The following is a 23,694-nucleotide window of genomic DNA, read 5'->3' as shown; positions in this document are numbered from 1 at the left end:
ACAGTGTAGCGACGTTGGATTATTACATATTCGAATCCATGTTGTTTGAACAGGTTACTGAGAGCATATAGAGCTTCCTGTTGTTCCTATTAAAATGACCACCATTGATTCCACGTCATCAAAAGACACTGAAAATAGCCTCCCATAACGTTGACAAAACTGATAGAAATACGAGAAAGATGGAGCACAAATCCACTCAGAACCATTTATGGTTTATGATCTTGTCTTTAGAATTTGAAATATTCAACACTTCGTTAACATTTTCCTCAGACATCTTCCGTAAGTTCTGTGTCAGTTTTATACACCTTCCACGTCCACCCCCCTCCCTCCAACCCATACATAGCCTCGCACTCAGACCTTCCACATTCAAGCGTTGAAAGTTACAGTTACACGGTAGGATCTGGGTTCGAGATCATCTCCTACCCAAACACAAGCACACAGAATCGTCAGTGTTCCACGAGTTCATATGCAAAACTTCTCTTTTGAGATGGCGTATTAAACCGCAATTCTTATCAGTTTACCAAGCGTAATGACTTTCCGGTAGGGAAAACATGATAGGAATTGGTAAAGACCGCGAGCCAAAGACGGGAGCTTTCAAAGCTTTTGTAGCGTTCTTCCAACATCCTAAGAGTGTTATTCATCCATGGGTAAAAGGGAAAACGTACGCACAAGTGTATGCCGATAGAAAGTGTGGACTACTGCTTTTAAGATATAGCTTTAAATTTACTGGTTCCATAAAAGACAGGCTTTTAACAGATAAAATTACAAATCTGGAAACGGATAAACCCCGGTTGCTTCCAGAGCTCCTTTGTCTCCCGTAAATTGGTCTAACCACAAATATATTGAGTTTTAAGTAGCTTATCCTTTTAATAAAACATCATTTTTCTTCACCCAAATTTGCAATTTGATAAGAGAAATCGTCCTTGCAATTTAAGTACTAACAAAGCCCTTGGAAAGCACCGGTCTGATTTGTTTATATACACCTGTGGACCATGGTCACTTTTATTTACTCCGTTCTCTATTGTGACCTGCTACCAGTAACGAGACATGATTAATTTATGTGTTATATATTTTGTCTAAGTAAATGGTCGCGACCGACTTCCAAGTAGTGCCACAAACGAGACAATTATGGAGCTTAAACGTGTTTTGATTTTCCTTCTTTTGGCTGCTTTCCTTATTACAGGCTATGCAAGGCCGTCGAACGAGGTGAGTAGGTAGAATGGTGGAATCTCGACGATCTCGGTTGAATTTTTAAGAGTTAAATCCGAAATCAAAGAAGAGGTTTTTTTCCTGTCGCACCTACATACGAATTATTTTCTCTTCTGGTCATGTTTGTAAAACAAAACTCGGCCAAAAAATTGACCAGTTATAATTATTATCAATAAAGGTTTGAAGTTTTTGCATGATTACAGCCAAAATCAGCATGGCCTGACACATTTGTTTGTAGGAAGGGTTAAACACCTCAATCGACTGTTTCAAGATTACACGTGGGCCTGGGTAGACGATGAATAGATATATCTTTTAAAGCAAGGAGACTTACCTGAGCAAAGACTTCCTCAAAAGCAAACCTCATGCTTTTTCTGGGAATAGCGTTACCTTTCTTCTACCAAATAATTTTCCAATCTCTTCGCCAATTAGAACCTTAAAAAATTTTTCGCCTTCTCTTTGTCATTCATTTTCTCCGACCAGAGAAGGCAAAGTTTTCATGCTTCGGCTAGTTCCTAGAGCGTCGAGAAGACAACTCTGTCGTAAATTATGAAGCAACTACTTTACTAAAAGATGATCAGCAGATTCTCCATAGATTTATGCTTTTGAGGTGTGCCGTTGACATCGACGTTTCAGGTCACCACGTTCAAAAATCAGGGCTAAAATCAGTTGTAAGGATTGTGACCCGATGAAAATTAAAGAGCTTCAGCTCGAGTTATCGAGTGTCCAAGTTTAAAAGATTTAGCTTATTTACTTTCAAATTGTAGAGTATCTCCTTGTGCGTCCTTCTAAAAAGATTTTTAGTTATTTCTCATTAATCTTTTGACGAGTTTGTTGTTCAGAAGCAATCCTCTTTGTTAAAGCATCTTATTAAATCTTGATGGCCTGTAGAAGCTGCTTAAATCAGTGAACATTTTAGCCATGAAATAATTCTTCAAAAGAAACAAAGAGAAAATGTAGACTGTTAGGAGGGGAAGGAAAGGGTTTACTTACCTTGAGGGAAACAAGAAAATGATTTATTTTGTTACTTTTCTTTTGTTCATCTTTAAAATGGTTTCTGAACATTATAACCGCTTTGACTAAACTGCACAAGAAATTAGTTATGCTCAGCCGAGAAAAGTAGATTTAAACATGAAGTAAAAAATTTGAGAAATTTTCTCCTCTATGTTTCCACGTCTCTGTAAATGTGCAAAATTGCAAAGCGTTATTTCTCTGAAAAAAAATTGCTTTGACTCGAAATGTTCAATAAAAGCTTAAGTGTGTACTATTCAACTTTCTTGTTATTGCGACAGCTTTCGTTCTCCTCTAATTTCAATAATTTCATTCACCATTTTTTAGAATGGTCTTTTAAAGCCGATCACTACCCTGATGCAAGCAAGAGAACATGTCCTCGATCTTGATACCTGTTGATTCCTTTGTGTTTTTTGCCTGTATCTGCATGCGATCCAAGCATGACAACGATAAATGATGACTAAAACGATGACTTTAAAGAAGACGCCGGCTTATGATTTCACGGAAATATTTCACCGGAAAAACACAATATACGCAACATTTCAACAGGACACGTTTGAGAATTAATCACTTGTTTAATTTCGAACTATGGGCCCAAAACAACTGATGCATAGCTCAAAACAACTTATGGGCTATTTTTTTTATATTTCTCTTTTTTTTCCTACTTATACCGGTTGCCTACCAGTCTGCATGAATTCAGTTCAAAGCCCATTCAAATTGAACACTTTCCAGACATCGTTTTTTTCCGTTATGTCCAAAGCGTAGAAAACACGTGATGTGGCTGGTAACTTAAAGCTTCATTACAAATTTTTTTTTGTCATGATCAACCAACTCAAGCATGTTTAAAACTTAGAAAGCTAACTGAATATAAAACTTCTCTGGGCTGTCAGTCAATTGGGACTGGATGAACAAATTTACGAGCGAGGGAAAGAAATCGGTCGGAATTTTTAAGTTATCTTACCCTTACCCACTTGCTCAGCTTTTCCGCCCATCTCCACACAAACTGACTGCCTCAAGTATAGAACAGAAATAAAAGATTGTTAATTTACATGAATCCCTCTCCCTTCAACTTTCCTTAAGACCGATTAAAGAATGATTTCTCTTCTTATATTTCCAAGGATGAGCGGGAAGTTGAAGAAGAAGACTTTGATGACACTTACATCGCTGAAGAAGGTAGGATGTTTTTTTTTTCTTTCTTTTTATTTCACAATTTTAATGATACGTAAACTCCTAACTCTAATGGGAAGTACATATTCCTGCCCAGGCATCTAGCGCGTCTCCCCAGGAAAATTCACATGAGGTCAGTAGACCACCGATGACAATCAAAGCTTAAAACAAATGACAGTAATTATAAATTTTTAACTCAGAAATATCGCATTTCTAGCGTCCTGATTGGTTCACTCAGCCCCGGTTATCAGCTCAAATTCCGAGTCACCTAATATGGAAGTGCGTCACACCAACTGTTGCGGAGCTGTCAAAAGCTCCAAATATCCAAACGTTCAGGATTTAATGTGATTTAATGAAACAATTATTCCATTCGCTCTTGTTGGATAAATGAAATGGTAAATAGCCAACGAGGCGCCTAACACCGAGTTGGCTATAACCAATCTCGTATCCAGAAAGCGCGAATATAGAATAATAAAGATCATGGGTTCAAATCCCGTACAGGCCTGAATTTTTTTCAGGCCTTATTTTCACTACTGCTTAAGTAGTGTTCATTACTGCGAAGATCATTTCTTGGATCAAAATCAGTATCTGGGCAACTTCCCACCTACCCCTCCCCTAACCCAACATTAACCCTAATTTGTTATCAATAGACTGTTGTTGGATTAGGGGAGGGGTAGGTGGGCAATTGCCCAGATACTGATATCGATCCCATTTCTTTATCCGCAGTTCACATATATAATTTTCATATATTTACAGTCATATATACAGGACTAGTCATTATCCATTGCCTTAGTAGCCGTTGGTATACTTATAGCATATTTAGTAACAAGGAATACAAACAAAGCCAAGAAGGGGCCAGCGAAAGAGATAACAGGAAATTATAAGTGTTGTATCATTTTCATTTTTAGAAGCTAAACCAGAGGAAGGAGGAGAGGAGAGTGGAAGTGCAGAGGAAACCACCCCGCCTCCTCCTGCTGCAGGAGCAACGACGCCACCAGCGGGAGGTGCTCCTCCTCCTCCCCCTGCTGCAGGGCCCCCTCCTCCACCAAATCCCCTTGTTGACGGAGTTGTGAGTATTTTCGCTTATCCTTTCTTAGGTTTAATTTCATAGACTCTTAATTCATAGAGGAGACATTTGTACCTCTCACAGTTAGTCATTGGGAGGCCAATTATTATCCTGATCCGAGCACACTTCAGATAACTTCCTGTGAATTGCCAAGGGTATGTTGTCTTTACTTTTTAAGACAAGGATAGCATTCACTTTAGTCACCAAAGGATAATATCATTTTCATTCGCGCTGTTTTCAGTATTAAGTTACTCGTTCTGTTTCGTCTCTACTACACTTGTCTTTTTTAGAGGTTAAGTCGGCGGAAAAAGGGGCTGTCTTACAATTAATGTTTTTGTGTTTCTTCTTCTCTCTAAAGAAAGAAAAGAAATGAAGTTTCTCAATTCTATTGTTGCCGAAAAGATGAATTACATGCTGTTTCAATTCGTAGAATAAAGCCTGTGCTGACTTCCAAGCCTGTGCTGCACAAGGCGACCCCTCGGTGTGCCTCGGGCAGATGGTAGCTGCTTTAACGGCGTTGATGAGTGGAGGCGGAGCAGCCGGAGCAGGTGGAGCTCCTTGCCAAGGTGGAGCAGTTACACCAGTACCAGCACCCGAGCCGTGCCCTATATCATTCCCTGCGCCTTATCCGGCACCTTACCCTGCGCCTTATCCGGCACCTTATCCTTATCCGCAGCCGTCCTCATGTGGCGGCAGTTATCCGTGCAAGGACAAACCATCCAAGGGAAAGAAGAAACACGACAAGAAACACCAAGACAAGAAACAAAATAAGGAGGAGGAGGAGCACGAGACACGCGGACTACGTTTTTAAGATGTCAGGCGAGAAGGCAATCGAGGAAGATTAAACATCAACCCGTTATTTAGAAATAGACTTGGTACTCACGGCCCCGTACATGTGACATCGATACAAAATGCCAGCGTTCCCCTCTTTTTATGTAGCTCACCAAGTTTAGAGCCTTTTAGTTGGTTCTTTATACAGGTGAATAATTACAAGATACATCATGTCAGACATTCTTGTTTAAGAAAGAAGGAATAAAGTTCATCGTAAGAACTACATTCATGGGCGCATTGTCTCCTTTTTTTGTTTGTTTTATTCTAAAATTTGAGCAGTTGCTCCCAACGCGTGGCCTCTTGCTCGGTTGATGGTTGTGTGGCCCGGATTGGTAAACGGCCTGATTGGAAAAAAAATAATGAGTTTACACAGCGTAGATGTGAAGTCAATCATGTGCCTCGTTTCATCTCAACAACTTTCGTTCCTAAAACTTTCATTTTAAGTTAATTAAAAGATGTGTACTTTACAGATGTAACTAAAACGATCTTTTGTGGAGCTCGTGATGGTTGAACATGATCACCATTCTTTTGAAGTTTCGCCATTGTCTTTCGTCTAAAGCTTATATCATGCACATGATTTAGCCTTCTTTAAGAGGGTAATGTTCTGCAGAGAAAGTTTTATTCTCAAAATACCGTTGTAGATTCCTGTAATACACGTTTTCCTTCCTCACCTACATGAGATGAATCTGAGTACATTTTCTGCTTTCAAATAAACACCTACAAAGGTGGTCGCTAAAATCTGTCCCGGCCATGTTTTATTAATAAAGCGGGATTCGAAATCGTTGTACAGATTTGCTTGGTAGACAGTCAATGCTCATCTGTCTTCAAATCTTTGCTTTAAGCCATATCACACCACAGGTAAAAATAACTTGTCCAGCAGAAGGGTTACATTAAAGGAATCTGCACCATCAGATCTAAATTTGTTTTTGCAACTTAGAATCACCACAACCACATTTACACCTCACCAGTTTAGGTCCATGTTCAAATGTCACATGTCACATATGCACGTGGCGGACCTTGTTTCTTTTGGAATGGATCACGTTTTTTGTCCTTCCTTGAGGTGTTTTACCTAGACATAGCAAAATGTCCTCAGTTGTTAAACACAAAGAAGAGGAAAATTTTTGACATTGCTATCACATATGGCTGCTTTCATATTAATCTTGTTTATGGCAAGATACTAATGAAAATCGGTGAAAAGGGATCTCTTTTCTTTACCTGGCTTTGCGATGTTCGATGTAATGTCTACACAAGGGCTTGTCTTTTAAACAGACATACCAGCAGGTCTTCCGTTGTTAAAACACAAAGAGGAGACAAAAAAATATGAGACACTGCTATCTCAGTTATGCCGCTTTCATGTTGTATATGGAAAGATACTAAAGAAAATCGGTGAAGGTAGCTTACTAAATATCGCTACACTTAAAAATGCCGTTTTGCTTTTCTTTCGTCGTTTGAATAGGCACTGATTCGTTTACACTTTGGTGGAACGTAGTCAAAGCAGTAAATCTAAAATTAGTAAAACCATTTTTTATTCATCTCATTGTGGTACTCAATGTGCGCGAGACCTCGCTAAAATATGTGACAAAAATATTGAGAACATTCTGGAAAATATCAAACACCAAAAAAACAATAAAAATAATACAACAAAATCATTCTGAATGTTCGCCATGATTAATCCCGCGTATTGACGTCAAAATTAGATTGACCATCGAAAACAAAACAATTCAAAACTTGTCAAAACAAGAAAAATCAACAATTCCATTTTGGGTCCCAGCTGGTCTGTGGATGTTTCATACTTATATTATTCATGTTTAACTCCTCGAGTCATTAACATACGAACGAAAAAAGATGCCTGCGTTAGAAATATTCACCTTGTGTCTTTTAAATCTTTTCCTTCTCAGCCATTGTTCGGAGGAAACAACGAAAGCCTACGATGTTTCAGGTTATAATTGATTATTTTCTGAATTGAAATCTAAAGAGAAACATTTTGGGCGAGTTTCAAAGTATGATAACAAGTGTTTGGTTATGATCGGCAGATGGATGTCTTCACCCGTTGGGAATCTCCGATGGCAGAATCAAAGATAATCAATTTACGGCTCCATCAGCTTTTGATAACGATTTCACGACTTTCGGTGCTCACAGAGCGAGGCTCAATAGAACAGGATATCGTTCTGCACCAGAAAACGCCGGTGAAAGTTGGTTGAAAGTAGACCTTGGGCATACTGTGGTTGTTACAGCGATTGCAACACAAGGTTACGGCAATCCAGAAGTTAAGGAATGGGTTACTGCCTATATTTTGCTGTATAGCCAGGGCTCAGATTATGTAAATTTTAAGGATACTAATGGAGAAACACAGGTAAGAGGAAGCAGATACACTTTTCCTCAAAATTGAATCGTGTCTTATTTGCAAAAGAGATACGATTTAAAAATTCAAATTTTGTTGAGCGACGTTTGGAAAACTTTAAAGACTATCCATTTTTAGAAGCTTGGATAATCTGACACAAAATTAGAGATGAAGTTAATAACTTTGAAACATTAAAATGTCAAAACATAAGAAACAGATTTCTGAACGAAGTCTAGGATCGTACGTTCTATGAATTAAAAAGAAAACTACCGTATCCAGTTCCTGATTTTGTATGTCACATTATTTGCCAACTTAGAGACTAAAATTGCAGCAACTGATCCGAGTAATCCAACTGATCCAATTTAGTAATTTTATGAAAAAAAAATTCTTTCAATCGATGACCATTCTTTTGACAAGCATTTTTTTTTCGTTTCACTAATAGTATGCATCAGCTTAAAACTTCAAAATAGTTCTGGACAAGTCCAGGCTGTTGATTTTATTGAATTGCCCAAAACAATTTAATTTGCTACAGATACCTTGAAATTTATATTCTGTCACCGTAATCGGCAACTTTGTAAAACCACCGCAACAAAACAACTTATGTCAGTACGTTTGTTCCACACTTCTATTAAACAGAGAAAATGGAATATTTCCATCGATATAGGGCGTTAAGATAAACAATCGTTTATGATGAAATTCCGTGATTTTAAACAACAACGCTTCTAAATCTAAGAAAAGAAATAAATTTCGCTAAATGTCACGAATGTTTGTTCGAAACTCGCAGTAGGACTCGAGAACCTGGTGTTGTGGTTTGAAAAGATTTATTATACTTTGATAAATTGGTTAGCGTATTAACTCTTCTTCTGCTTTCATAAAATTCTCCTAAGTTCGTTTTCTGCTTCAACTATTCACAGTATCAGTTTTATGGTAAAACTCTCACCAGAAGGCTTATTGTTTTCCGCACACTGCTTCCATGAATGTTTTTAATTTTCTCATTGTTATAAAAATTGCGGTTTTTAGGTGTTTATTGTCTTCAACTGCGTGTGCTTCAAATATTTTTATTCGTTGTGACTGTTATCTCTGTTTAGCTAGGTATGGTACTACCACTGGACTGCCAGATTCTTTTTCATGATATTGCTTTAGTCTCAAAATGCCTCTGGGGTTATTTAACCCTACCAGATTAATTATTTAAGCAACCCTGTTCAGACAAAAGAAAACTATTTAAGGTGAATTACGAAGGTTGCGAACCAGTGAAGCTGGAAAAAAACAAGATAGTTGCCTCAATAAATCAAAATGGTTCAAACCAAGGAATAAGGGCTGATTATGTTGTCTGATCGTCAGTATGAGAGAAGTTCTGAAAAATTCTGTTTGAGATGACAAAGATGGAAGTTTCGACAACCTGAGCATTACCAGTTTCAGGTCCTGTGCCTTGCAGCCAGCAGCATCACAGCAAAAATGGCTGATTCGTTTGCACGAACTAGAAGCGTAATACTCGACTGACAAACAACTCTTCATTTGATTTTGATCATAAATTCCACTCCTGTTGTCAAAATGCCAGTCAGTGATTGCAAGGATACGATACAGAAAATCAAAATATCATTGCCAGTTGAGATATACTTAGGCAATGCAATAATTGTTAATTAGTATATACCACACAGATACCAAAAAAATTACTTTATTTCTTACAATATTCCAAAAAATGGTTGGAAATTAAACTCTTGACGCGTGACTTTATCTCATTGGCTGCCCAAATGTGAATACTACTCGCTATTTACTTCCAAACTAGCCAATTAGCGCGCGCGAAAAGCACTATTAACTCAAGTGGTATATACTGATGACCTTTATGTCCCTTTATTGTCAGTTTTTTGTTGGAAACAACGACAGTAACACCATAAGGTTAAATCGCATGATCCTTCCAGTAAAAGCAAATGGAGTCACGCTGATGCCGATGGGTTTCAAAGATAATGTCGGCCTTCGACTGGAGCTGTATGGCTGCAAATCAGGTCAGTTTTCCTCTTACTGTTCAGGGCCAAAAGATTAATATTTCCCAAACAATTGTCACAAGTAATCAAATTAAATGTACTTGTAAGCATCTGATATCATCCATTGCAAGCAGCAAATCACTTTTTACACATTGCACATTGCATTTTGCATATCAGTATCAGTTTTGCAAATTCTTTGGTGCACGAGTAATGCTTCAGTTTATCTTAAATGTGCTTCCATTTTCATATCTCAGATTATTATCTTGTGGCCTTGTTGATGTTGAGTAAGACGCCATATACAGTGGATTCCCTGGCTTCAAGAATGATTGACGGCAATGATTTGGCTCAAATGTTTGGAGATGTGGAAGATCAGGTAAAGAGACAAAAACATAAAGCTTATAAATTGGAGGACTGAACCAACAATGGCTGGGCCACTTGTTTTTCCTTTTCATTGCGCCAATTACGTATCATTAATATTAATTCTCATTGATTGCTTGAGGTAGTTGTTATTACTGTAGGACTGAGCGATTTGTTACATGGTTTAATATTGTGTAAGCACTCACTCCAAACAGTCTAATGGAGGCTGAGCGATTCAGTGGAAACATTTCAAAGAGAAACCAGTTATGTTCCGGTTATTGTACAGGAATATGGAAGGGACAGCAACCAGCAACTGGAAAAGGAAAAAAAACTAATCACGACGCATTTTGACATCAATGTATCGACCGTAAGGTCGTCTTGTCCGCATATGGAACCAAATTGTTCTCACTACAAAGGTGTAGTATAAATATTCTAAAAGTCTTTTGGCTTCAAAGTAGCGACAAGTTTTGTTTCTCTTTTTCTACACACTAGGTGAGGGATCTACTAAGCCATACCCCGGGGTTTTTAAGTGTCCAAGCTCTACACTTCAGGTACGTTGAGTAAGAAATGAATTTGAATAAGAAACTTTAACCTTTGTATCAGCACTGCGATTCTGCCTAGTTGTTTGCCGGTTCCGCTCTCCCGAAGTTCGAGTACGATACTCTTCCGAATATTATATGGCTGGGATCTAAAAATCGTCTCTCCACTCTATCAGCCAAACATTGTTTCTAATTTTGGTTTCTGTAATTTTTTTAAAATCCAAAAATATCCTCCATGTGATGTTTTACTTGGGTCATCAACGAGCTCTCTTGGTCCATGCACTCCCAAGGGTGACCAAAAAAGGTTCCAAAAAATTTCTTCTTCATGATCATGTTGCATTGATATCGTGGAAAATGTACTTTTACGGTCACCTTTGAGAGTGCAAGGGCTAAGAGAACTCGTCAATGACCTAAGCAATAAGCCATTACCATTCATAACAAGCGTCTCCATACTGTTAGGATCACCCTTATCAACAGCGTCCTGAGTGGAGATGGAAGGCAAATGTTGTGCATCTGTGACAACTTAGGAACAATGAAAAAAATGGCTTTCGTTACCTGCTTGAGCGTCTGCAGTTTTGAATTTTTTTTTTCATTTACTTCATTCCTAGACAGCTAGTGTTCTTTCCCGTCAAATTCCCTTTTCCTTACTTCCAAATGACTCAGCATTTAACCTCCTTTTTCGGGGAACACTGTCACATATCTTCTTGATTTCTTCATTTTAGCCCACGAGAGTCTCCCAGGAAGGGAGAAGGCACAGTGATGACAGCGGAGGTAAAAATCGAATGCCTTCGAGCCGGCCAATCGCATATTATAGCACAACTAAAAGAAGAGATTGATTACGTGGAACTCCAATACACAGGTAGGATTATATATAAATGTCTCTCACTTGACAGCAAAAGTACTAGGTTACTGATTGAAAGAGTTGCCTTCTTCCAGATTTGTCTCAATAGAGCGTAGCAAATTCTTAAAAATTCAAGGTCGAGTCATTTCCTGATATCATTGATATTTGAATATTAATGCTATCGATATCCCGATCGTGAATGGAACCGCGTAATCGACAAAAATTAGCCTGTCGGGATTAGTAATAACAGGGACTTCGAGAAACGAGCCCCTAGTGTCTCAAGTGGGTTGAGTTTATTGTTATCGATTCTCACACTCTGACTGTTTTTGCCAAGGTTCTCTCTTCTCCCTCCCTACACACAAGACAGCACACCAGATGCAAATTTGAACTGGATTAAGAGGATGTAGAACCACAACGTACTTGTGCCACTATAAAAAAAATCGTTCGGTAGCACAAATTATCTCAGACGCCCACACTCGCGTGTGGGCGTCACTTACTTGTTAGACATATGTACACTTTAGTTCCCACTTTTCACTTGGACCACCCAAACCCCACTCCACAACCAAGACTAGCAGTTTTCTTTTTGTCCAAAGACGTTTTCCTTACATATCGCATACTAATGTTTAGCTTGTTTTCTTTTTTATTACAGCCGACCAAACAAAACTTCTTGTAAATATTTCCCTGAACCTGAGCACAACCTTAGAGGGAGCAAAAGAAATACTTCCAGGCCATTCATACAGAATTCATGCAATTTTGTCGTCATCTGAATCAAATTCGACCATGGCAATGTATACACAGTTAAACTTCGAATGGGAACTTTCCACAGTGGATGAAAATACCGGACAATTTTCTCCTTTCGTCAGCCTCGTTGACAATGCAGCTAACATAACAGTGACTCCTGACCTGCCCGTGGGATTTACCTATGTTCGTGTGTCTGCAAAACCGAAAGCAATAATTGGAGCCATCTCTTACACGTTTGGTTTTATAAGAATTCTGCCTCAATTGAGAGCATTTGTTTCCGGCCCAAACACGGCCTTTAAGGGCGGTGGTCCTATTGAGCTAAGTGTAGTAACTACTGGTGTACTGGGCACCTCATTTGGTATTGAGGCACCTAACTTGGAGTATCTATGGAGTTGTAGAGAGCGCAACGAAACTACGTCTAACGCAACCTTTGTGGCTGGTTATGAGTCTCGTTTTTTCAACTACACGAGTGCTAAAGGATGCTTTGCTTATGATCCTGGAATTTCGCATTCTACAAACACACAAAGTGTGTTAATAAATCCAGACTTCATGGTGGCTAAGCGAGCGTATGTTTTTCAAGTACTTGTAACGCAAGGAAAGAGATCTGTCGTAATATCTCACACAATCTTCGTGGACACAAACTTATCATTTGCAATCAGGTGAGAGTGGCCTCATTCCAAGCATATCTAATTATGTCCTCTACCTTGTCTGTGTTGCATGCGCTTTTTATGAGACCATGAAAATTAAACCCTAAATCTGAACATTCCCCTCAAACAGTAGTAAACTCAGATAGCGGAGCAGCAAATAAAATTAAGGAGTTTAACGCAGATTAGAAATAGCGAGCTAGAAAAGTGAAAGCCAAATTCTCCAGAAATATAAAAAGCGTACGGTAGTTCATGGAAGTTTATTCAAACTAAACATAGGTCACTTTTCAAAGAACTTTGCTCCGTCCTTTATTAAATATGGAGCTGCACATCTGATTAGCTCATAATGAAAGATACCCTAAAAACCTTTCCATGCCAGTAGCTCAAGTGAGTCAGCTAACATTTCTGTCATCTTCAACTAGATGTGTTGCAAACTGTGAAGAGAAGGTCAGCACAAGGAAGAGATTTGCATTAGAAGCTCATTGCTCGGGGATGTCTTGTCCCTTTATCAGACACCACCAATGGTCTCTTTTCGTCAAATCTAACAAGAGCTCCAATGAATCGTGGAGAGCGATGGGAAACTTGGCAAACATATCTCTGACATCCTTGACGGGTCCAAGTCTGATCATAGAAAAAGGAGACGCACTTTACCGAAAAAGTGCCCTGCTGTCCAACCAAACTTACAAACTACTCATGGTTGCCTGGTTGGACGATGGTAATTACGCAGAAAATAGTTACGTTTTTCATACAAATGTCCCACCATATTCTCAAAGCGACAACACTGGATGTTTCGTGGATCCTACGAGTGGAGAAGCAATCACAACAAAGTTTCATGTGGAATGTGCCAACTGGACAGATTCTGACTTGCCTCTCACTTATCAATTTGCTTACAAAACTCAGTTTGGCGTTGTAGCTTTTCACACAGGATGGCAACCAAACGTGACAACGGAGCTACCAATGGGAGACAAACTGACAAACTATTCCCTTGACCTGCGGTTGGAAATTTTAGATTCACTCGGTGACTATTCCGTTGTGTATTTAGCTGTTCAGGTAAATTATCCTTCGTTGCATTTCACAATAACGATTTTATAGCATCCTTATCATAAAGGTGTCATCTAGAAACTTGGATCTGTCTTTTTCCTCACGATCGGAAAAAGTAACTTGATATTGATTCTGCTACCTTTTTTCCTTCGTTTTTGACCCGTATTAATATCAAACGGATTGTCAATGACAGATTAAAACGCTTTGGTAACTTCCCAACGTAAAAGGTTGTCATAGCTTCTCTAAGACCAAACAGAAACAATCTTCATGTTCAACTAAATCAGTCGACGAACATCTCTAAAATAGGTTCTGTGAACCCCATCTCAAAGGAAACAGAAAAATCCAGGACTCTAAAAATTAGTTTATGAGGCAATTTAACCACTCTCTTATTCAGACTATGAGGCATCGAATAGTTGCGTTCTTCTATGCTGATATATGATGAAACACCATTTCACAAATTACCGACTATTTTGGTGAAAATCTTCTCAAAAAAAAAAACTGTTGGTGTTGCTTATCTTTCTCCTTCAGGTTACACCTCCTAAACATTCAAATATGATGGAGTCCCAAGGTCAACTGGATAACCTATTTTCAAGCGGAGATATTGATAGAGCTATGCAGATGGCTTTTGCCCTGCTTTCTGCGGCTGGTGATTCAGATGGTGCTCAATCGGTAAGTTTATTGAATTGTGGAAAACTAACATGAGTAGGATGCTTCTTACTAGTAATCCATTGCATGATTCTATAGCAGCAAACAATCCCAAACTTTCCTGTACTTTTCTCAAATATATATTACATACGTACCATTTTTACTTACTTTAGTCCTTGTTCTATAGTACAAAAGCTCATTGATCGACAAAATGGAAAATATCAAAGTCGGTAGTGTAGAGCAGGCGACGATGGTGGTAGGAGTTCTCGCTATGGCCACAGATAATGACGATGGAATATCAGGGGATTCTCAGGTAAAAACTACAATGTATCTGCTAACAAATTTGTTATGCAGCTGCTCTGAGATATTTATACTAATTCAGGCTGTCTATGTACAAAAGGTAGATCATTCTACTTCCCCAGCCTGCTTTGGATAGGTGCCAGACGTAGACTGCTAGATTAATTGGCATGTAAGACTTTCCCAACATTTCTTCGAATCAACCTTTAGCGAATTCTTCCTGTCATGCATTTTCTTCTTGCATTTAATGCCCTGGACAATTTTTGAAACATAAAATATCATTTTACTTATAGGAAAAGGCTTTGAACTTGCTTGGTAGCACCGTGGACTTCCTTTCGTCTCAAATGTCAAATGGTTCGATGGACACGGAATTGGTACAGAGTTTAGGCACCAGTCTCTTTAGTGGAATTGGAAACGTGCTTGGAGTAGCCTCTGGTGAGGCTGGGGCCGAGAGTGATGATGCTGAAGGAGAAGATGAAGAAGACACAGATTCTGACAAAGGCCAGGTTGACTCGGATGAAATGAAGGAAAAGGTAAATCTTTCATCTTCCTCTGACCACGTACTTTGCCTTGAGGACTACGCACTGATCCTACTGTAGTATAACAGAATGTACCCCACCACAACGTTTTTTGTTTTTCGTGATACAGAGCAAGCAAAGGGCCCAAAATGCTTTAAATCTGGTGTCACAAGTGGGAGATAGCCTGCTTTCCACAAAAGCTGTGGGGGAAAAGCCCACTGTGTTCAAGACCAAGTCCATGGGAGTTGTGCTAGATCGTCAAAGAAGCTCCGATATGGGAGGCAAGAAGCTTGGCGAGGGCTCCAATGGTGTGGCTTTACCCTCAGCAGACTCTCTTTTTGGTAACAATGGGCCTGACGCCGTTGATTCACAGGTATGAATTATTATGCACCTTTCGGCACTGCATTTGTAACGCAAGTCTGCTTACAAGTCATCTCAGGATACATAGATGATCAACAAAAGAACAATCTTGTTTGTCCTAGTATCTAGTTTGACTGAAGGAAAGATCAAAGATGGCTGTCGGAAAAATTAACTTTAAACAAATCATGTACCTCTTTTTAGTGCTGGTCATTTCCTTGCTCGGATCCAGAAAATAATAGACGTAAAAGAAGCGCTGTCGTATTGCAACCTCAAATAAAATTGGCCTAGGGGTGTTCTCTCCGAAAAAAGGAATTAGAAAAAGTCTCATCAACGAAAACTTGGCTTTTCCTTTCGATCTTAAACTAAGTTGGATCATTTCTTCCTGGATACAAACTCAAATCAGGTCTGTAGATTCACCAACAGGAAGCATTGGACCTTGTGATGCATGGATATGAAACACGTGCACGTGTCGCAAGTTTTGTAATGTGCAACTTTTACATGTTTTTTCTCTGAACTAGATGTTGGCATTTAAGGATAACCCCTTCACATGGGATATGAGCGCAAAAACGGTTAAGTCTTCAGTTATTGACTTCAAACTCAAGTCTAAAGGAGGTGATGCGTTAAACATCTCAGGGCTTCAGGAACCAGTTGAGCTATTTATTCCCATAGCGAGCCAGGAAGGTCCTTCCGATAAAGACAACAGCTCAGCCGAAAGCTTGTTTTTTAAACCAAGTAATGGAACGTCAAATCTTCGCTACCACAGGTTTTTGGTTTCATCTCACGAAGTGCAAGTAACGATACAAATAAAGCCCGAGAAAGGGAGACGGGTGGATGTCTTCGTCAACTACAGAACGAAACCAACACCTCGTCGCAATATTTTTAACACCACTATCCCAAATTGGTCTTCCTGTACTAACTACAGTGGTAAATCTTCGGACATGCTAAATTGTTCCTCGGATCCTTACACTTTCACATTTTCGAGTTTAATATCTGGTCACACTGGCCCTCACTTTCTTGGCATTCGATATATAAAAAGAGATGGTGAAGCCCAATCAAACATCACTTCTAAGCGAAAAAGAAGATCATGTGGTCTCATCCATGGACGTATGAAAAGGTCATGCGTAGATGTCAAAGACCCTCCTACCACACCTCCCCCGACACCTATGATTATAGTCCCAAAGTACGACTCTTCTACGGATGTAAATTACTCGTTAAGTATCTCTGTAAGCGGTTGCCTGTACTGGTCAGAAACGAAAGAGAAATGGACGGGAGAAGGATGCAAGGTGCGTTTGTAAGCTGACAACTGCTGTTGCTCTGAAAAAACTGTATAATAACTTTTTCCCACTCATTCTGTGGAGGTGTTAGGTTAATAACAGTCATGTGCGCTCATGTAGTACGTTTTGTTGTAATAATAACCGATGGTCAGCATCACCTTCAAGACTGCATGCATTTTTCATTTCATTTGCAGTTCTTTTATTAATCATTTCAAATCTTTAAAATTTATCAAATGGAGTCGTGCTATGGATTACTATGGTGATTACATTTGGTGAAATGTCGAGTAGCCACTTCCTGATATCGATTTTACCCAAAGGCAAAATGAATGACATACACAGTCGTCATCTGTTACTTAACTTTCGTTCTGTTTCCTCGCTGACGCATTGTGTCTCTGTTTGGATATCTTATTCCATACAGGTTGGACCGAAGTCAAACTCGAAACAGCTACACTGCCTATGTACTCATCTCTCTGCATTTGGTGGCGATTTCTTTGTTGCACCAAACCCCATAGACTTCGACAAAGTTTTTGCAGCATTTGGCAGCTTGGCTGAGACAGGCAACTTTGTTGTGCTATCCACAGTTTGTGCCCTTCTTGGACTCTATGTAATCGGTCTTATATTGGCCAGGAGAGAAGACAAGCGCGATGAGTTAAGGGTAAGAAAACCAACTGGTGTTTTGATCTTCATCGGTAAAATTGCCATCGAAGTATATATTTTTAGTTACATGTTCCATATATGTTAGTTACATGTTCCTCAGGGTAAATTTTGCCACAATTTTAGCATATTTTAACGAAATGGTAGCAGAGAAATTTAATATGAGCGGCGAAGAACAAATATGGCTTTATAGCTCTTTATTTGTGCAAGTTAACGTCTTATGAGGCGTTTTCATCCTGAGAAATAGTCTTCCCTTCTATACAAGAACTTGTGCCTAATTAAAGGTAGAAAAAAAATATCGTTAAGAATTACGACCTAACTAATGAGTGATAATTCGATCTCATTATTCTTTTCAGGTGATAGCAAACGTTTGCATCAACGAGAATCAAGGAGACAACAAATACCTTATATCCATACAGACTGGTATGTGGAGAGCTAATGGAACTACCGCAAATGTGGGTTTGGCTATTCATGGCAGCGATGGAAATACAGAGGATATCACCCTGACTGATTCTCAGTCGGAGAAGATCTTCTTCTCTAGAGGCAGCATCAACAATTTCACTCTAAGTCTACCAGAGGCACTTGGTTCACTAGAGAAGATCCGTATCTGGCACGACAACAGCGGAGATAATCCGTCTTGGTTCTTGACGCAAGTGCTCATTGTGAACATGTCGACAGGAGAAAAAGCACATTTCGTGGCGAACAGGTAAATCACTCCTCAGATCCTTTCAACCTCGGTCCGTTCAATACCGAGTATTTGTTACTCTTTTCGGGCTGCATGTGTTAATCATTAGTACGTTAAAACTGTACGGGTTACAACTTTATTAACTCGGTGCATGCTTCTATTCAAAAAAATAAGAAAAATTAAAATGAGAGGAAAATTAAATGAGAGGAGAATGGTGTTGTGCATAATAACTGCACGAGCACGAACTCTTCAGACCTGTCTAATAGGACCTTCTACTCATATAGCTGAAAACGAAGTTTAATCCACATATTAGGCGTTGATTCAGCATGCAGATGGATATTTCGATATACCTTTTTTCTTGTTTGTAGATGGATTGCGGTGGAAAAAGAAGACGGGAAGTTGAATCTTGAGTTAAAAGTCTCTGGGAAGAACGAGATTTCAGGTTTCAAAAACTTATTCTACTCGAGAACAGCCACAAGCCTTGGAGACAAGCATCTCTGGTTGTCAATTTTCACTCGACCACCACATAATCCATTCACTCGGGCTCAGCGTCTGGCATGCTGTATTTCTATTCTATTCGCTGCCATGGTTACCAATGCCATGTTTTACAATTTCGGTACACCACCTGGAGACGCGGTGCAGATCGGTCCCCTCAAAGTGAGTCTTACACAGATTAAGATCGGCATCCAAAGTAGTATAGTTGCTATCCCTGTTAACGTACTGGTTGTAACCATCTTCAGACAGTTAAAAGCGAAGGAAACAGGCAATGACGAAGATGATGGTGCAAAACGCAGAGGATGCTTACCTCATTGGTTTGTCTACGTTGCCTGGTTTATCTGCACCATGGCAACCCTGACTTCAGCTGCGTTTATTGTATTCTACAGTCTCATGTGGGGTGCAGAGACATCCAATGAATGGCTTGTGTCAGTAATGGTGTCTTTCTTTCAAGATGCCATAGTCATGCAGCCACTCAAAGTTCTATTGGTTGCATCCATACTGTCTGTTTTGGTGAAGAAACCTCCAGAACAGGAGAAAATAATGGGTGCAGAAGTTCAAAGGAACGCGGCTGGAGAGGTCATCACTCCCAATAAGTCAGAACTTGAGAGGGCTCGAAAGTTTAGAGGCAGTCTCGTTCAAATTGGTCGCAAGGTTGTAGAATTTACTCTTTTTGGAATATTTATACTTCTTATGATGGTGGTGTGCTACGGCAACAGGGGTGTTGAACGATTCATGGTTACTCAGTCGATGGACAACCTTTTTCAAACATTTGCCATAAAGGTAAGATTTTTTAAAATCATTATCAACAACAATTTCTGGCAGGATATTGTGAAGAAGATTGAGATAAAATATGGGGTTTTCCAGCAAATATCTCATGCAATACGCTTTGGTAATCTCCGTTTCGTGAAGCCATTGATTAGGTGTCTTTCAATATTGCTCTATTCTCCCATTTAAAATTACATTTGTGCATGTGATTTTTAGGTCAAAGACACCCCAACTTTCTGGGAATGGTCAAAGAAATTTCTCGTGCCAAACTTGTATGAAGTCGATTGGTATAATAGCCGCAGCTTTGAGTACAGGGAAGGATTCCTCAGTAACCGAGCAGCTTACTTAGTCGGTATGCCGAGAATGCGACAGTTAAGGATTAAAACAGGTAAGCAGGACAATGGTTAGTTTTCTCATTATCTTTCTTAGTTATCAAACTATTCCCAGATGAACTTGCGTGTCAGCCAGCGGGAGTAACAGTGCTTCTAGTCACTTCATGCTATAGAAACCGGAATAAGCTCCGACTGGCGTAGACAATTGGCTAGAGTGCAGACTTTATCCTGTTTGCTATGCACTGCATGCAGCTGAGGCTGATTGCTGCATCTACTTACATTTCATTAATCTCCATTATTTTGTATTTCTCAACAGAAAAGAATTGCATCATAGCAAAGAAAGAACCATCCCTGGCACGTCAGTTTGTTAGATGCGTTCCTTTCTACACAAGCGAGACGGAAAGCGTATCCCAATTCAACAGACCAGGATGGATCCCTGTAAGAAATGCCACAGCCTTTTACACAGAGTACGAACTCGAAAATCAGTGTCCTAAGCCTTGGCGGTATCTCAAATCTGATGATCTTCAAGTAAGACCCTTTGGGGGCCAAATGGCTACATTTGTCGGTGGAGGGTACGTAGCGGATCTTGGGTATAATTCTCGTGCAGCACTGAAAGTTATCAGAGTTTTAGAGGAAGACAACTGGATTGATGACCTAACCATGGCTGTTTTCACTGAATTTACCATTTTTGAACCGTCCAGCTCACTCTTTTCTACTGTAAAACTTCTGTTTGAAAGATTCCCGACAGGTGGATCCAGTGCCAGGGTATCAATTAAGACTCTATCACTGTATGCCTCGTCTAATCCTGACTCCAGGTCGCTCTTTCAAGTTTGCCAACTTCTGTTAATGATAATTCTGATCGTCTTTTTGTTTGCGGAGATTGGAAAACTGCGTCGTGAGAAATGCTCTTATTTTAAACAAGTATGGAACTGGTTGGAACTTTTGCAGATCGCCAGCACAATCTGCTCATTGGTATTCTTCTTCATCAAAGAATCTCAAACGAGCAAGTACGTGAAAAAACTTCAAGAAAATCCCTTCCAGACGTCAAGCCCTGACAAGATTGAGTTTATGTCTGATATGGAAACGTATGTACTTTCTTTCGTCATCTTCATAATGACAATCAAGTTCTTAAGGCTGATTAAGTTTAACAGCCACGTTTGTCAAGTTTTAGGAACAATGCAGAAGGCAGCCAACAATGTGCTTTCCTTTATGATTGTATTCGTTACAATTCTGTTAGCTTACACTCAAGTTGGATTTTTGGTATTTTCATCCGACGTCGATGCGTACAGATCATTTTACAGCTGTTTACGAGCCATGTTGCTATTGCTTTTTGGAGGCGAAATGCGTTTGGATGAATTACGATCTACAAGCAGATTCATTGCTCCGTTGTTTATCTTCGGATATCTGTTTTCCATGGCGATGGTTCTCTTAAATATGTTTCTTGCCATCCTAAATGAGTCTTACTACGAGGTCAAGAACATGGATGATGGAGAAACGTTTGCCGACGCCGAGCTGGGGGCATTCGTGGCAGATTACATGAAGGACAAATATCACAGAGTAAAAGATGACACTTTGGAACTTATAGAGGAAACAATTAACGGAATCATAAGCTTTATTCGTGGAGACAGAAAACAGTCTGAAGACGAGGCTCCCTTGCAGAGCCGACCAGAAGAGTCTCAGAGTGAAGAAGCCAAACTTGCCTCTCTAGATTCTATGGATGATATTGGAGGTGACGATGATAGGAATGGTGGAGAAGCAGATCATCTTGTCAAGACTGGTTCCAGGGAGAACCTGTCAGACTTAATGTGTGAAAGTGTATCGCTCAGTGACCTTAAGGAAGCGATTCTTCAGATTGGCCGTGAAATGCGCCAATCCGTGACGTCACTCACTTCGGCTGTCAGTAATTCATCGTTGTACGAAAAAACCCCGAAAAAAGCTGTTCATTGGCTGGATGAGGAAGGAGAATCATTGAACTGTGACAATCGAACCTCGTCATATTTCTTTTCTCTTGGTAGCTACCTCGAAGACATCTGGCAAAAAGAGGAAGAAAGGAGAAAGAGAACTAAGAAAAGTCGGCCGAAAGGTCATCGTCATCGTGGTTACAAACGGCGGCACAGACCTACTCGCCAGGAGATTTACATGACAAAAAATGTACAGTAACCAGTAAAACAGAGAGTTATTAATATTTAAAGACACATCTGAGTTATGAAGACATTAACAAAGAACCCTTAAAAACAACAATTGTCAAGGAGATGGCTGAGGTATAATTTTCCCCGAGCCCTTTAAAATTTCCTTGAAGGTCATCTGCTCCTGCAAATATCGTAGTCGGGAGACTTCTTTTTCTATAACCTTCATTCACTTTTCGGCTTTTGTCTTTTATTCTCATCTACATTCCCAGGAAAAACTCGACAAGGGTAAAATTTGCTGATTCAGTTGCGGCCCAAATAGTTCTGAAACCACTCAACACCTGATCAAGACATTAAAACAGTTCATTCAAAAATCTGTCGTGATACATAAGTTAAAAAAGGAATCCTTGAAAAGAACTATTGCTAATAAGAGAGGAGTGAAAAAATAGAAGTTTTGTATTTAGTCTGGTCATACCTACGAGTAGACGATACCATGTTGATACAACTCAGCGATATATAATATATATAAACTATTACTATTATTATAAACTAAACTATATTACAAAAAGTGATCATTTTGTGTGTATGGGCAGAGTCATCATCTTGACTCTGATGATGACTTCCGCTCAGGTTGTCGAAACGTCAGTCACCACTACCGACAACAGTCCTTCTCAGGACTACACTCACCCGAACGATCAAACTACACTATTACATCTTGTATACTTGCATATGGGGTAGAAAAATATACCGATTTTTATGGAAATGGAGACCTATTTCAATGGAGAGCTATTTTGAGAAAAACGTTATCGAACATCGTTAGGATGTGAAATAAAGGAAAGGGAGACGATGACTACATTTTTACAAACGTTGGTAAAGGGGAATTGGTTTCAAAGGTCGTTTCATTCTAAAGTGTCCGAGTCTAAATATACCTTTTGTATGTGCCCTTTAATTTACATTTTATATAACTGTTATTATCGTTATAATTTTTTTTTGCCTTCCTGTACCCTAAAAGACTTATGACCTCGCACAGTCTTGCTCCGACCACGCTTCTCTCGTTTGGTTAAGTCAGTCGGGCATTTCTAGCTTATTACATCGCCCAGAATGCTATTGTCTTTCGCGACATGTACTTGCAGTGCCCATTTAATCAGCGGGCAGCATAATAATTTGCATATCCTGAACTAGTCGGTTGTGATTGGTCAGTAGGTAAAGCTTTGGGAATACATGAGTCTCTTTGTAGATTTCAGCTGCTGTCAATCAAACGGTTGCATGCGTAAAGTAAATCCCAAGGTGACATAAAGTGAACAATAGCAATAATTAACAATAGCCACGCTCTTAACAAAGCGTTTAGCAAATTCGTTTGCAGCGAATTCTTATATGGACTGACAGACTCCCGTTGGTCAAAATGTTATCGGAATTATAAAAATTAGTATCATGAAAATAGAAAATAGAAAAAAGAAAAATTTAGAAAAAAAGTATCATGAAGAATCTACTTCGTTAAAATCGCTTCAATCGGTAGAGAAAAATATGAGCGATGCTTCCGACAACCGGCTTGTGAGTGCGACGATCGTCGAGATAGAACTAGAGTCTATCTTGCGACAATAATAGGAATGTGGTTTCCATATGATAGTAACGATTGCTGAATATTTCTGCAGCGATCTCAGCGATCATATCTTAAAAGCTTTTATAGTTTTTTAAGCATTGTCTAGTTACCACCTCAATTTCAATACTAATTAGGCGGCGTGTGCGCGATTGTTTGCGGAGGCGGAGCTTAAC

General features: G+C 39.4%; 2 protein-coding genes across 2 annotated transcripts; both read left to right on the top strand.

The window, feature by feature from the left end:
• The first annotated feature begins 1,051 nt into the window (after nucleotides 1–1,051).
• LOC113677691 (uncharacterized) lies at nucleotides 1,052–5,506 on the top strand. The gene is made up of 4 exons (XM_027194526.2): nucleotides 1,052–1,206; nucleotides 3,336–3,390; nucleotides 4,293–4,453; nucleotides 4,881–5,506. Exons 1-4 carry the CDS (start codon nucleotides 1,129–1,131, stop codon nucleotides 5,259–5,261), a joined length of 675 nt encoding a protein of 224 aa, XP_027050327.2. The 5' UTR covers nucleotides 1,052–1,128; the 3' UTR covers nucleotides 5,262–5,506.
• Nucleotides 5,507–7,085: 1,579 nt separating this feature from the next.
• Nucleotides 7,086–22,454, top strand: LOC113677666 (polycystin-1-like protein 2). Its single transcript, XM_027194503.2, has 18 exons — nucleotides 7,086–7,220; nucleotides 7,315–7,634; nucleotides 9,484–9,625; nucleotides 9,859–9,977; nucleotides 10,454–10,512; nucleotides 11,223–11,359; nucleotides 11,991–12,741; nucleotides 13,149–13,776; nucleotides 14,296–14,436; nucleotides 14,600–14,725; nucleotides 15,003–15,242; nucleotides 15,358–15,600; nucleotides 16,106–16,870; nucleotides 17,280–17,516; nucleotides 17,872–18,221; nucleotides 18,569–19,478; nucleotides 19,680–19,851; nucleotides 20,112–22,454. The coding sequence occupies exons 1-18, from the start codon at nucleotides 7,127–7,129 to the stop codon at nucleotides 21,953–21,955; spliced, it is 7,278 nt and encodes a 2,425-aa protein (XP_027050304.2). The 5' UTR covers nucleotides 7,086–7,126; the 3' UTR covers nucleotides 21,956–22,454.
• The last annotated feature ends 1,240 nt before the right edge of the window (nucleotides 22,455–23,694 follow it).

This window comes from Pocillopora damicornis, chromosome 7 (assembly GCF_964200805.1).
Source record: "Pocillopora damicornis chromosome 7, jaPocDami1.2, whole genome shotgun sequence".
Classification (NCBI taxonomy): Eukaryota; Metazoa; Cnidaria; class Anthozoa; order Scleractinia; family Pocilloporidae; genus Pocillopora; species Pocillopora damicornis.
This window is presented reverse-complemented; position numbering and strand designations above follow the sequence as displayed.

What these genes read in the sequence shown, in the direction of transcription:
- LOC113677691 (XM_027194526.2), top strand. Translation starts at nt 1,129, where the DNA reads ATGGAGCTTAAACGTGTTTTGATTTTCCTTCTTTTGGCTGCTTTCCTT. An exon ending in ATGCAAGGCCGTCGAACGAG is followed by an intron (nt 1,207 to 3,335) that starts GTGAGTAGGTAG and finishes TATATTTCCAAG; the next exon opens with GATGAGCGGGAAGTTGAAGA. An exon ending in ATCCCCTTGTTGACGGAGTT is followed by an intron (nt 4,454 to 4,880) that starts GTGAGTATTTTC and finishes TTCAATTCGTAG; the next exon opens with AATAAAGCCTGTGCTGACTT.
- LOC113677666 (XM_027194503.2), top strand. Translation starts at nt 7,127, where the DNA reads ATGCCTGCGTTAGAAATATTCACCTTGTGTCTTTTAAATCTTTTCCTT. An exon ending in CTGACGCCGTTGATTCACAG is followed by an intron (nt 15,601 to 16,105) that starts GTATGAATTATT and finishes TCTCTGAACTAG; the next exon opens with ATGTTGGCATTTAAGGATAA. An exon ending in ACAAGCGCGATGAGTTAAGG is followed by an intron (nt 17,517 to 17,871) that starts GTAAGAAAACCA and finishes TATTCTTTTCAG; the next exon opens with GTGATAGCAAACGTTTGCAT.